The sequence below is a fragment of the Pezoporus occidentalis genome, unplaced genomic scaffold (assembly GCF_034315485.1).
Source record: "Pezoporus occidentalis ecotype Australia unplaced genomic scaffold, CSIRO_AGI_Poc_V1 ctg34, whole genome shotgun sequence".
In the NCBI taxonomy this organism is placed as follows: domain Eukaryota; kingdom Metazoa; phylum Chordata; class Aves; order Psittaciformes; family Psittacidae; genus Pezoporus; species Pezoporus occidentalis.
Window position 1 is genome coordinate 3166074 of NW_026915376.1, and position 14846 is coordinate 3180919.

Genomic DNA, 14846 nt, shown 5'->3' on the forward strand with positions numbered 1-14846 from the left:
AATGACTTGACAGCTATCAAGCTGGGCTTGAAGTGCTTCTGAAAAAAGTTGGAAACATTTATAGCAATGATTACAATTGCAGCGTACTTCATGCAGGCAAGGGCTTATGTGTCATATTTTGAGAGTCTGTGAGTCACTGCTTCCAGACTTTTGGTGAGAAGGGCAGCTGACAGCTATTCTTGATCTGAGTTTTCAAGAGAGGATACCGCAAATGCAGTGTAGTCAGATTGATATGCCCTATATTTGGAGAAGTTTTAATTTCCGCTTAAATATATCAAAGTGTGAAGATGACAGATGTGAGTGGCTGTCTTTATCTGGATGCTTTATCTATATGGTAGCTACCTTAATGGTGATTTTTAATTACTCATAATAAAACCAGTATCCAGTGCCTGCAGAAAGAGGAGAACAGGGACTCAACTGAACTAATGCAAAATTTAATGAAACTTCTGTTCCAGTGCAACAAGAAGAGATCTGTGTTGATGATCCAGTGATTCCAGCTTTGTGCTTTGGATGATGTGTCCACCTACTTAAGGCATACGTATAGTCAGCTTCTGTAGCACCAATTTATACTTCCCATGAATTAAAGCAACTTGCCTTCTACAGCCGTAGCATATTACATGGATTTAGTTTTACAGTCCATCCACCCTTAAACACGTTAACAATGAGCGATATTAAAAATCTCTGGGGATAATATCCATTGCCAGTCTTACTTGCTGACAGTCTTCCTTCACCTCCACCAAACTCCTCTAACCTGTTGCTGACATCCTGTGTGTGGCGCTGGACAGAAATAAGCTACGTTAGTGTCTGAAGGAACATGTGTAGCATTGGCACATGTTATATGCTATACTTAGTTTTTGAGTGTTGTTTTGATGAATGAGATGGTGTTAATCAGCCTTGATAGTAGTTTAGCAATTTTGCTGTAATTTTCATGCCGATTTGTGCAATTTAATTCTTTTTCTTGGTTGTCAGCTAACATCAAGTACACCAGGCATCTACATTAGGCTTGAAAATACTAGTTTAGGCTTCCTGGTAGGAGCAGGACTTGAATGATGGCTTCCACTATGGGAATAAAATAGTTGTAGTTATTGATGGGATGTGTAAATTTTGGATGTTTGTTTTTTAATGTAGGAAATACAAAGTTAGGTGAAAGGTGTAGTACCTAAAATGCTGGGTTTTGATCACTCAAGTAAAAGACTTTGTTGAAATATTACATTAATTTCTGGAACAGATGTTAAAGGTCTTTTTTCAAAGCTGTTTTCTAATCAGAGTTTGCTTTTTGCCTTTCCCTTTGTAGCTAAACCAGGTGGACGGGTGAAATGTCAGTATATTTCTGCTGTGGATAAAGTGATCTTTGTGGATGATTATGCAGTAGGATGTAGGAAAGATCTCAATGGCATCTTACTGTTAGACACAGCTCTGCAAACGCCTGTTTCAAAACAAGATGATGTGGTTCAGCTTGAATTGCCAGTTACAGAGGTAAGATGTGTGGGGAAAGGGGGGAAAAGGAGTATGTAAATAATGCTGTCAGAAATACTGAAACCAGACATTTGACCCTGGGTTTCTAGTGTGATATTAACAGCATGTAACGGAAAAGTTTCTTTGTTATTACCTGTCACAGGGCAATAACTTTTTGCAGTTATCCATATCTCTGACAAATAAGAGCTTGCTAGAATCACGAGTACTTTATTTCAGATGAAAGAACTTTTTAGTGACCAGAAATCAAGACTCATTTCCAGAGCTATGTATGGAATCTATGTGCACTTACAGAGTCAGTCCGGGCTGCTAGGCATCCTTGAGGTGTTTGATTGTTGTAGGCTTTCGGGACAGGGATAAATCAGGTAATACGATGATGTTGCTACAAGTGAAGAATTAATGCTGGAATCTGATTTTTCTAGCTGGGTCAGCTGGCCTAATTGAAAACTTTTTGTCTCTGCAAACCTGGCCTCCCTTTCATGTTTGGACTGTTGCAGCTGTAATGTAATTGCTTCTGATTTGAGACAACATAAGCAAGCATTTGCTATCGATTAAGAGAGTTCAATGTACATGTTTTTACTTGGAGTGTAATGCTTTGGATTTTGTTGCGTTGGTTTACCTTCGGTGTTGGTTTAAAGTATTTATGTGCTCTGGGAGTATTGGATAGTAGGTGCTTATTATGAACCCAGAATTTGTGTCATATATGAGGTTTTTAACTACTTGTCTTGAGTAGGAGTAACAGCAATAAAGTGTTGCTTCATAGAGGTCTCTGAAGAGAGCTTTCCAGGTTCCTCAAGCTCTCTGCCACTGGCATCATTTTTACACCCTTCGTGGGTAACTGCTAAATCTTGGTGTGTATGGCCAAGTGTGAAGGGACTGAGAGAAGTCAGCATTTCCTTTCAGAAGTTTTGCTGTCACTGATTTGCAGTCTAACATGTTAAGTTTGTGTCAGTTTTAGCTAAAGATTCTTAGGTTCTAAAGAGTTTACAGACTATTATCTCAAGGTTAAAATAGAGCACTTCTCTGAAAAGGTCCTTCCAGGGGAGAGGGGCATGGGGAAGGAAAATATTGTAGTTCAGTAGGAACAGATTTGGGGAGTTCATGGCCAAATCATTGAGGTGGGAGGAAGAACATTTGCAGTCTTCAGTTCTTACTTTTAATTTTAAACAGGAGGTAGCCAGACCTCAGAAAATTTTAGCAAATACAAAGCAAGTATTACACAAATGCCTCAGTCCACCTTTTATATTTTGTTAGTGTCTACAACTTTTCTGCAAATTTTTGCACTTAAGTAGTCTTTTTGTATGATTGAGCTGCTGGTAATGCAGTGCATCTTCATGCATTTTGAATTGGCTGCATTATCAAGTTACGATGCAGGCTCTGTGCTGTTTTTACTTCCCCATAGAACACTGTAAATTTATGAACTTCCACAAACTATCTTTCTTCTGTCATCTGCAAGAGACTTGAGAAGTATGAGATGTCACAAAAATTGTAATTGCCTTTATATTGAAATCTGAGAAGTTAATACAGCCTTAGCTAGGGGACTGGTTGATCTTATTTCTGTCTTCCCCTGAACTCCCCAAGGACAAGGATGTAACCAAGTGGCCATTGCCCTTGGGAAATACTTCCCGGTGTTTGTAACTTGAAAGATTTCATGTAACATTTTTCAGATGTTAGCCCACCTAACAACAGGTACAGAATGCTCTATGCTTTGCACATAAAGTGTACCTTTAAATCTTACCTGGCAACATGAAGTTAGCAGACAAGCTAGAAACAGATCGGACTTGGAAGAAAATAAGTCTATATATGTTTTTGCCTAGATGCCTTATTTGTGAGTTTTAAGAATTTCAAGATCCTGAACTAGCCCATTTTTTCTTGTCTAACTTTTCAGCTTCATTATGCTAGCACTGTAAGTAATTTATCTCTAATTTTGTTGTAGTGTTGTTTTTTCATTATCATTTACTATTTTTAAGATCCAAAGCTACTCAGAAATATCGAGGCTTTGTTCTTGCTCTCACTGTTTGTCCCTAAAGCTGAATTAATCCTTTTGAAGGGAAAGCATTGGGCAATTGATGTCACTTTTTTTGCTTGGCTTTAATATATGTCGTGTTTTAATTGTTTATATGACTGACAAGTTTAACATTTGGCAATACTGCCCTTGAGGGAGCTTGTTGTAATTACTGTCACTGTTGCTGAAGTTTATCTGTTAGTTGGCCTACAAAGTAAAATTTGGAACTGCTTATTCAACTCGGGGTCTTTTATGCAAATTACTCTGATATAATATATGGTAAAGTAGGATATGCCAAATTACATTTCTCAGAGTAATGAAACAGGTGTAATTCTTGTCTGTAGTTATTCAGGGTGGATGCTAACTTTTCTTGCACATCTGCATTTTAGGCTCAGCAGCTGTTATCTGCTTGCATAGAAAAAGTAGATGTTTCTAGTACAGAGGGATATGACTTATTCATTACACAACTGAAGGATGGTTTAAAAAATACCTCACATGAAACAGCAGCAAATCATAAAGTTGCAAAGGTAAGAATTTGTCTCTGTACTGTCTAGCATGGATTTCCAAGTCTAATTTGTTTGGCTGTCATTGAAGCATACAAAATGCTTGACTTAGTGTGGTGGATTTTTTTTAAAGAGGATAGAATGTATTATGTGTTCCTTTCACTTGTTAAGGGAACAAACAAGGTTAATTTCTTGATGATAAATCCAAATAATAAACTGGACTGAGTTTAAAATCTGGAGTTACTGACTTTACTTGCATTATTTTCTTGTACCTTTTGTGTATCTGTTCTTGCATTATGTCTTAAATCAAGAGAAGGTTCAAAATGTGCGTATGTTTTTGTTTTTGACTCTTTTGTGATCTGTTTGGTTTTTAGATGTTAAAATGTTAAAATATAAACTAGGTGCTTTTTATTCTTGTTTTAGTGGGCAACAGTTACTTTCCACCTTCCTCATCATGTTTTAAAGTCTGTCGCCAGTGCCATTGTAAATGAACTCAAGAAGATAAATCAAAATATTGCTGCCTTACCTGTAGCATCCTCTGTGATGGATAGGTTATCTTACCTCTTACCCAGTGCTCGACCAGAACTTGGTGTGGGACCCGGTCGATCTGTGGACAGGTATATTATGACAAAATAAGTGATGAATTTAACCCCTCAGTTATATCAGAGTAAGCTCTTAGAGATGATGTTATTTGCCAGAGGAATTAGTCCTGTTCTGTATTTTCTTGCTCTTGCACATACCACTAATTAACTGTTTAATGCACATTGCACTGAACATATCACTAAACTTAAAGAAACCTTTGTGGGTGCCACAAGACTTCGTTTGCTTTCTGACTTTGTTGCCAGGCTAATTGAGTTCACTTTTCTCTTAATCTCAACACATGCTTTCAGAAAGGTAACAATTGCAGCCCTAAATACAGATCCCTAGGTGGTATTGGAACACGTTAATGTGATATGTTCACTGAGGCTTTACTTTTCAACATGTTTGATTATGGGCTTTATCTGCAGTGTGTATAACTAGTTAATTACATTAGAGCTTTAGACCTTACTGACACGGCAGTGTTGACATGTTCAGAAACTGCATAGCTTTAAGAGCATATGTATGCTTCTTTGAATGCAAAGACAGCACTCATTTGTCTACCAAAGATAAAGCCTACATACTATGCTGCAAAATGAAATCAGTTCCTTCATATAAAAAGGGTTATGCCTATGTTTTGTGGTTTAGAAGTTTAGGAAGTTATTACCTTTGCAGCATGTGAACTCTCTAGTCAGCTGCTGTGTGCTTGGGGTCAGAAAATTTTGCCTCAGACTGTTGCTTCATCTCTTTCTGATCCAAATAATAATGTGCACACAAGTGAGTAACACGTTATTTTAATCTACATAAGCAGAGACTAATTAGAATACTGATAAATCTTCTCAGTCTGTAATTCCAACTAGTACATTTCTATAGAAATATGATTTTGTAAGCTTATTATCATTTCTTACCGCTCAAAAAAATTGATACAATTTAATTTCGTCTCATATTTCTGCTCGCCCAGTCTGTCTATACCTTGCTGTATTGTATTTTTGATTAAAGCTTTCCAAAACTTTTTGATTAAAGATTTCCTTTTTTGATTAAAGATTTCCAAAATGGTATAATGCCAAGTCAGCACAGCCCTTAGGGGGATGTTGCAGGACTAGTTTACTTCCTTGGTAGGAAGTGTTTAATATATCCATTCTCTTATAAGACAGAAAAAAAATCTCCTGAAACTAAGTGAGTTTCACAAACAAGAAGTGAGGAACTTTTCTGTCTAGCAGATCTAGTTCTTGGGATGATACTGGAGAAAAAACTTCCGTGAAGGAGAAGGAAAAGCTGATATTTGTTTCTTATGTACGATTTCAGATGAGGGACATGCTTTGATTAAAGGTGCAAAAGAGGCGCTTCTTTTCTCTGTAGATGTTGAGCTGCAGAGGAATTCATATCTTGTGATGTAGTTGTTTATAATTTCTAAGTATTATACTGTCAGTGGTTGACAAATTTTGTGGGGTTGGTGCCATGTATTTAAGCCTAAAATATCACTTTGGAGTGTTTTCAAATATGCATATTCGTATCTGTTCAACTAATAATGCCAAATTTTTACAATAGTTGTCATATTAAAAAAGAAACAAACCAACATCTCTCTAGCAGTTCCGTTGGGATAGATTCTTCATCTTCAGTAAATGCAGAGTAGATTCGTATATCTGATGCTTCTCTGCAATTAGACCAAACAGGCTACCTAGAAGCTTATTGTATTAATTTTGAATTTAAGACCTGTAAGTTGTTGCATTGCTTTTGGTCTTTTGTGGAGAATGTACTTTAGGCACCTCAGTGAAAGAACTTTGTAACATTTGTGTAGTAGTTATAACTTGTACTTAAAGTTGTCATCATTAACAGTCTGTGGTATTTCTAATGAGTAGTAAAACGATGAAAATATATGTTAAGTAGTTTACTTTTTTTCTTCTCCTAAGTGGCAGTTTTAGATTATGGAGCATTTTTTACCTTTGTAGGTCTTTGATGTATAGTGAAGCTAACAGACGAGAGACATTCACTTCATGGCCTCATGTGGGTTATAGGTGGGCACAGCCAGATCCTATGGCTCAAGCTGGGTTCTATCACCAGGTAAAAAAGTTCAATTGTTAGTAGTATTTGTTTTCTAGATGAGGGTTTGGGGAGCAGGTGAAAAAGTTTCATGTGTTTTCCATGCCTAGAGGTTGCTTCCTTTTTACAAATCACAGAAAATATTGTTCGGAACTTCAGCATACGAAACACTTCTAAGTATTAAATTGGTCTGTGTGAACAGTAATAACAATCAAGTTGGCTGTTACATAGAGTCTCTCTCCTTGTTAGACTATTGAGTAAATATCTTTATCTTTTATAGGAATTATAAGTAAAGCAAAAAAGCGATAAGCTTGGCATCAGAATGCTTTAACCATACTTTCTTAGTGGGGCTTACACTGTATTGTAATAAACAACAGTCCTAGATCACATTACTGAATCATTAAACTTAGTGAATAAATACAACTTCAACATTTCGTTCCATTACTTTTGCTTATTTTTCATTCTTTGACATTATTTCTACTATAAAGATTTATTTATCTTATGGATTTAAATAATGATGGCTGAAATTGTCTGCCTCATTATGTCAACTGCAAATCCTCATAAGTGCAAGTGGAGAAAGTTTTGGAGAATTCCTTAAGCTTGTTTGGGAGCAAAAATGCAGGGAACTTCTATGTTAGAATTGCATCTGCATATTCCCAAGGATATCTGTTACTTGAAGTGTGATCAGGAAAATGCTAGATTTTAAGAAAACTGAAATTTCTGTTCTTTTTCTGTGTCACTTCAGCAAGCAGCAACTGTCATTTGCAGAGAAGTGATATAGAATGCTTTATATTTCATCAGATTGAGGGCATAGTAAGAAATACTTGTTTAACCTGTGTTTATCCAAGCATGCAGTGGCTCTTCAGAGGTTCTGAATTTTTTGAACCCTGTGAAATTTTTCCAAATTAAAGAAAGTCTTACCGGTGATGATGAGTTTTGTTCTGTTCTGTGCGGTTTTAGCAAGCGGCTTGTACATGTGTTGGCTCTGAGTCTCTTCTGTAGTAGTATGGTTTATTTATTTATGTATTTTTAAAAGTTAAATACTGCCACTTTATAGTTGCTCATTTGTGACCTTGTATACTTTTGATCTGGTGCTTTGCTATGCCACTAGAAGGTGACTTGATCACCTGGTTCAAGTGTTTTGTAATATATACCTGTATACATTTCATGTGTTTCTTTGCATTTTATAGCCTGCTTCATCAGGAGATGACAGAGCCATGTGTTTTACCTGTAGTGTATGTTTGGTGTGTTGGGAGCCTACAGATGAACCTTGGTAAGTTTCATGATATTTGGAGCAGACTTAATTTTGTGATGGAGTGGTTAGAAATGTTTGGAGGACAAAGATCACCATTATCTTGATGGAAATTCTGCTGAGTTTAGGGAGCATCACTGACAAAAATGGATTTCCATAATGATTCCATGGGACAAATCACAAAATAATTCCCTTTACTATGTCTGACTTTCGTATAATACTAAATCAAGTCCATTGTAGTTAGTTTTATTTCTTGATTCTGATTTGCTATTTCATTTCTAATTGTTCCATGGCAAAGATGTTCAAGATCTTCCATGGCAGACAACACTTCTTTACAGGGATCTAAACTAAATCTTTTGTATCGTTGTGACTAGAATACATCTTTACGTTCTTAAACTTCAGTTGCCATGCAGCGCATATTTGCTTTTTATGTGAATTTGCAAGATCCATTTTTAGTTCCATGAATCAGCTAAAATTGTGCATGGTTATCACCATGCAGTGATATGCAGTGAAATGCAGTGCCTTATAGTGATTTTATCAGGGTTCTTAATACACTTTTTGTCTTTATTATCTGGTAATTTATAATCGTTATTTGAATGCGTCTTATTCTTGACTTGCTGGAAACTTTCCTTTGTAATATTCTTAGTCTTGTCTCCTCCTTTCCCTCATTAGTTTCCAGACACTTTGTAGTACTGTAATTGCTTTGCCATGTCTCTGCCTTAGGTATATATTGAGATGAGAAGTTTTTTTCATGTTTCTTGGTCAGTTTGTCATTCAGGGCTGTTTTCAGTTTTGATTTTTGTGAGTGTAGAACTAAAGACAGGACATTTGCTATATCTTACTAAGGTAATCATATAATATCATAGACTCACGGAATGGTTTGGGTTGGAAGAGACCTTTAAAGGTTATCTAGTCCAACCCCCTGCAATGAGCAGGGTCATCTTCAGCTAGACCAGGTTGTTCAGAGCCCTGTGTAATCTAGCCTTGAATGTTTCCAGGGATGGTATCTCATAACATTGGAATTCTAATGTATGTTCTGTAGAATTTAATCCGGGCTTTTTTTCACGAGGACATGAGGGGCTCCTGCCTACAGAACAATTATATTTTAAAGTGGACTAAATGTAGTAAGAGCACTGTGTGTAGACTAATCCCATTTGAATATCAATATCCATTAAGCGATCAAAGGCTTTAATACAGTCATGCTATTGAGAAACAGGAGGAAAAGCTGTGTTAGTAGTTTCAGAACTCTCTTGTATGGTTGACTGCAGAATGGTTCAAACAGTTCAGTTTCAGCTTCACTTCAAGGGCTGAGTTTATGTATGACGTGTGTGTTTTTCACAGTAAGAAGTCAGTGTTTGCTGTTTGTTTTTAACATTAAAGGTCTGAACACGAGAGACATTCCCCAAACTGCCCATTTGTCAAGGGTGAGCACACTCAAAATGTACCTCTTTCAGTCACACTGGCAACAAGTCCAGCACAATTTCCCTGCACAGATGGCACTGACAGAATAGCCTGTTTCGGATCTGGAAGTTGCCCTCATTTTCTAGCTGCTGCAACAAAACGAGGAAAGATCTGTATATGGGATGTTTCCAAACTTATGAAGGTACACAATATAAACCAGTTTTTATTAACTAATTACTGACTAAGCATATCTTGCTTCAAATCAAAGACCTCTTCTGTTTTTTTTTTTGTTGTTGTTATTTCTCAGGTCCACTTAAAATTTGAGATCAATGCATATGATCCAGCTATTGTGCAGCAACTTATGTTATCAGGCGAACAGAGCTCAGGGGTTGACTCAAGGAGACCAACACTAGCATGGCTAGAAGATTCATCTAGTTGCTCAGATATACCAAAATTAGAAGGAGACAGGTATGCTGATCTACAAAACGAGATATATGAAACGTTGCTGTGTAAGTGGTAAATGCTGTTCAGTTGAGTCATGCTTTGTGAAACCTAAGATTGGTAAGATTGTTTTATTTTCTTGGAGATAATTTTCTTCTAACCAATGTGTATATGTGCACAATTCAACAATTAAAAACCAGTAATCTGAATTTCTATCTTCAAAGTCAGTTCCATTTTATTCCTGCTGTTTCAGTTTTCATGCATCACTAACAGAGATACCAAATCTCATTGCTGCCTGTGCTGATGTTCCATAGGCAGAGAAAAAAAGAGAAAGGAATGTAAGTTTTGGAACAGCTTTTGATTTTATTTATGGATTACGCATTTTGGGTTTTGAAAGTAAAGGCTACCCATGAATTTCTGGAACATGTTATTCTCTGCTTTCTTCTCCATAATGTCTGGCTATGTCATTCTGAAAATTAATTATGTGGATGTGCTAGGAATTGCTTTCATTTTTTGCATTTAACACATGCATACGGGCTTTAAACAATTAGTCCTGTTGCAGGCTTTTAGGTAAGCTAGAAGGGTATGCTGGTGTTTAGAAAGTGTCATGTGAAAAAAAGCAGTATTCTTTCATTTATGCTTCTTACAGTCTGTTACTGGAAACTCCTTTCTCCTATTACCAAAGCTCAAACAAAAGGGTGAATATTTTCTGTAAAACTCAAGACAAAAGGTGCTTAGTTTTCTGAATGTTTCTTCAGCATCATGGAAAGTAATGGTATTCTGTGTGCATAGGAAAGTAAATCTTTGGGTTTAAGCTTGATGTGATTCCTACAGTACTGCAGAGCAAATATGAAGCTTATCCTTCTGAAAGGGTATGTAGAAATGCAGGCAACATTAGAATGTTGGGGGCCTAACAGCTAGAGGCCTAGACTTTTAGGGCGCTAAACTCCTTGACAGTTAAAAAATTAAGACATTTTTAAGAGCTGGTTAAAGAATAGTACAGACAGTACAGTCATACTGCTCAGAACTAAGCATCTTTCACTTCACTTATCCAGTATGAAATTTACTATCGCCTTCCCACTCAAGGGGAAGGCGAATGAAAATCGAAGTATTGAACTATTGCTGCCTTGTCATGAAGTGAAGGTTAATTAGTTTTGAGCTAAAAAATATCTATTTTTTCAGTGTGAGGAGGAAGTTGTTGACTTTTGGGAATCCAGCTTAGTACTCCAGTGAGTAGTTATGCCTGAAGGTGCAAAGTTCTTCCTATGTGTAAAGAGCCTGTAATAGGAAATTGTTTTTTACATTGGAAAAGCCAGCTGTGTGAAATCTTTGTATATTCTTAAAACTGCAGGGCCTGTTTCTCTTGAAGAGGTATCTTGAACAGAATCTGCTGTTCTGAAAAAAATGATTCATCTGGTAGTATTCTTAAAAGCAAGACACTTTTCATCCACACTTCTGTACTAGCTACAAAATCACCTTGGTAGAATTAAAGACCATGCTGGCAGCTCCACTTTTCAGAGACTATGTTGAGGAACTCTGAAGAAGGTGTCATCAGTTTTCAGAGGTTTTGTTTGTTTGGATTTGTTATTCTTGGAAAGATTCCTGAGAACAGGCTTTCATTCTAATTCCATTTGTATCTGAATTTTTGGGAATACAGTATTAGGATAAGGCAAATGGAAAGCTGGCCTACTGGTTTGATGGTGGAGTAAAAAAGTCTTTATACTGTTAGTGTCAATGACCAAGTTATCAGTGGATGTACAGTGCTTACAATGCTGACTAAAAGAAATGCCAAGTTATAATACATGTTACTTTTTTATTTTTATTTAATTAAAAATATGAATGCAGCAACAGTGTACATGGTGTCATTCATGCACTTTCTTTCAGTGATGACCTGCTGGAGGATTCAGACAGCGAAGAGCATTCCAGATCAGAATCTGTGACAGGTAGGTTATGTCTGATTCATAGGTTGAAGGTCAGGAGGGAAGTTTTTCTTCTCAGCGTTTAAAAAAGCCCTATCAAAATCAGTGATACTATATTCACTGTATTAGAAAAAAGGAAAAAGATTGATCTTGAAAGCAATGCCAATATTTAAGTCATTCTGTGTTGGAGAGATTACACACAGGAGACACGGAAAATCCCTACTTTGATAGTTAATAAAATGCCTTGTTTGATAATAAGCAGTGCTTATCTTGCTGTCAGTAAAACACACAAACCAAGTTAAAAGAAGCTACTTAGAATAGGAAAAATTACAGCTGTAGCAACCCCTTTAAATTTAGGGGAATGCCAGAAAGAGTTCCTCTCTCTGAGGAGCAACTTCTGCCTCAAGAGAGTACTTTGGTTGTTTCCCTCTGCGTATGCACTTTGTTGGAGTATTTCTCTTCCTGAATAAAGGTTTCATCTGGAAGCAGAACAGTGCTATGCATGTTGTTCTTGTCTTATTTTCCTAGAGGCTGAATCAGAAATTTTGAGGGGAGGGAGGATTACTTCTTATTTCGCATAATCGAGTTTACATCTCTGAGTAGGAATCAGCAAGTGGGTGGAGGGAAAAGAATACCTGCATGTACACGCACAGTGAAATTGACTTGAGATGTAAAAAGGGCTTTTTTTCATCAAACAGTATTATATGCAAGGTGATTTTTTTGTTGTTGTTGTTAAAATATGTTAAACCTTTTTGTTTTAAGGGCATACATCACAAAAAGAAACTATGGAAGTCAGCCTTGATATAACAGCACTCAGCATCCTTCAACAACCTGAAAAGCTTCAGTGGGAAATTGTTGCAAATGTTCTGGAAGACACGGTTAAGGATCTAGAGGAACTTGGGGCAAATCCCTGTTTGGCCAACTGTAAGAGTGAAAAGATGAAGGAAAAACATCTAGAACAACACAACATTCCCTTTCCTTGTTTATTAGCTGGAGGTCTGTTAACATACAAATCACCTGCTACCTCTCCTGTTAGCAGTAACTCTCAGAGGTCACTGGATGGCTTAAGTAGGACTCGAGGTGAGAGTGTCTCGGAACAGGGATCAACTGACAATGAATCCTGCACTAATTCCGAACTGAATTCCCCTCTGGTAAGGAGGACTTTACCTGTATTGCTGCTATACAGCATTAAGGAATCTGATGAAAAAGCAGGAAAACTCTTTTCACAGATGAACAATATTATGAGTAAAAGTATACATGATGATGGTTTCACAGTTCCACAGATCATTGAAATGGAGCTGGACAGTCAGGAGCAGTTGCTATTACAGGATCCTCCTGTGACTTACATTCAGCAGTTTGCAGATGCTGCAGCCAACCTAGCTTCTCCAGACTCGGACAAGTGGAGCTCTATGGTTCCCAAGCCTGGGACTTTGGTTCAATGCCTGCGTCTGCCAAAGTTTGCAGAGGAGGAGAACCTGTGTGTAGATTCAATCACGCCTTGTGCAGATGGAGTTCATCTGTTAGTAGGACTGCGGACTTGTCCTGTTGAATCTCTGAGTGCAATAAATCAAGTAGAGGCCTTGAACAATTTAAATAAATTAAACTCGGCACTATGTAATAGAAGGAAAGGGGAACTAGAATCAAGTCTTGCTGTAGTGAATGGCACGAGTGTTGATGTAATCCAACATGAGTCACCAGCAGATGTACCAACTCCTTTAATAATTCAGCCTGAACAGAGAAGTGTTAGTGGTGGATACCTAGTGCTTTATAAGATGAATTATGCCACTAGAATAGTTACTCTAGAGGAGGAGCCAGTAAAAATCCAGCATATCAAAGACCCCCAAGACACAATTACCTCAATGATTTTGCTCCCACCAGATATATTGGATAATCGAGAAGATGACTGTGAGGAGCCTGTAGAGGAAATACAGTTAACTTCTAAAAATGGCAGTGGGAGAGAGAGAAGATCAGAGATCTCTGCTCTTGGGCACCTGGTAATAACTACTCAGGGAGGATATGTAAAAATACTAGATCTTACGAACTTTGAAATTCTGGCCAAAGTGGAGCCACCCAAAAAAGAGGGCACTGAGGAACCGGATATGTTTGTCTCTGTGATATACTGTTCGGGCACAGACAGATTATGTGCATGCACCAAAGGTAAGACTTTTATCTCAAATAAATTCTTGATGTTTTTTTCCTTACAAATGTATTTGGATTATATTCTAGAACGTTAGAATCTAAGTTTCAAAATAGTAATAGGTAAATTCCATTGAATTTATGTACAGTTTGATTCTGTTCTAGAGAGCATGAAGTCTGGTTAATTCCTCATCTTAAATGTAGATTTTACATCTCTGAAATGGGAGTAACTCTTGAGTATGTCCAGTGTACAGGTAAATTGTTCTTGTAGAGGCACAGATTTTCTTCAAACCAAACCAAATAAAAGTAATTCTTGTATGTAATTATTTCTGTGCTAGAGGTTCACATTTCAGAAAAATGCCTCCTGTCTGTAATTGGCTATATTTAAGAGGGTAGAGAAGATAATGCTTTTATACCTTATCCCAGTGGTCAGTTGTATCTTCTTTCAGATAGGGCTGCTGGTTCTGCTTCAGCCTTTTGCAACCGCTATTGTTACTTCTCTCTTAAGTGTGAGAGCCAGGCTGTCCATGCAGGATTGATAGATCTTTTTCAAAATGAACATGAGACATTTTGAGGGAAGGAGGCAGGTGGGAGGGGAGTATAAATCTGGTCCAGGTAACTGCTACTTTGCAGAAGACCCTAAAACACCACACCTCCCATTTCCATGTCACACAGGGACAGTGGAAACAGCTCTGGCTGTCGCCCAGCTGAATTCCTCTGTGTACCATTTAGTTGTGCTGCACTTGAATGCAGCTCTGGTGGGAATGCTTAACCTCTCAGAGGCGCTAAACTGATGGGATGGTTCTCACATTTCAGATGAACTCCCACCAATATCTTGTTGAACTTTACTGGAAGAATTTATATTGGCACATTTCCTTCTTGCATGGTGATGTCATGTTTATTACACAGTCCTCCTATGAGCAGTTGCTAAATCAGATTTACCTGTTAAGTCCAACAGATGAAGTCAAGCTTACTGTAAAAATCTCATGTCTCTGAAGGGCACTGTGATAATCATTTACCTACCAAGACTTTTTAGCAGTGGAAATTCTAGATTGCTTCTTTAGCATGGATGAAAACATTGCATGTTAGCAACTAGAATT

At 37.3% G+C, this 14846-nt stretch overlaps 1 protein-coding gene across 8 annotated transcripts in view; it reads left to right on the forward strand.

The window, feature by feature from the left end:
• The window catches only part of BIRC6 (baculoviral IAP repeat containing 6), a 173177-nt gene that overhangs the window by 14084 nt on the left and 144247 nt on the right, over positions 1-14846 (forward strand). For 7 of the 8 annotated variants that reach the window (XM_062629560.1, XM_062629558.1, XM_062629559.1 and 4 more), the window contains exons 2-10: positions 1295-1476; positions 3868-4005; positions 4405-4598; positions 6507-6618; positions 7788-7870; positions 9230-9452; positions 9558-9718; positions 11576-11634; positions 12373-13767. In XM_062629560.1, coding sequence (XP_062485544.1) covers positions 1295-1476; positions 3868-4005; positions 4405-4598; positions 6507-6618; positions 7788-7870; positions 9230-9452; positions 9558-9718; positions 11576-11634; positions 12373-13767 — 2547 coding nt within the window. Of the gene's footprint in view, positions 1-1294; positions 1477-3867; positions 4006-4404; positions 4599-6506; positions 6619-7787; positions 7871-9229; positions 9453-9557; positions 9719-11575; positions 11635-12372; positions 13768-13906; positions 14001-14846 lie in introns of those variants that run through there. The other variant, XM_062629561.1, reaches the window with a different exon arrangement.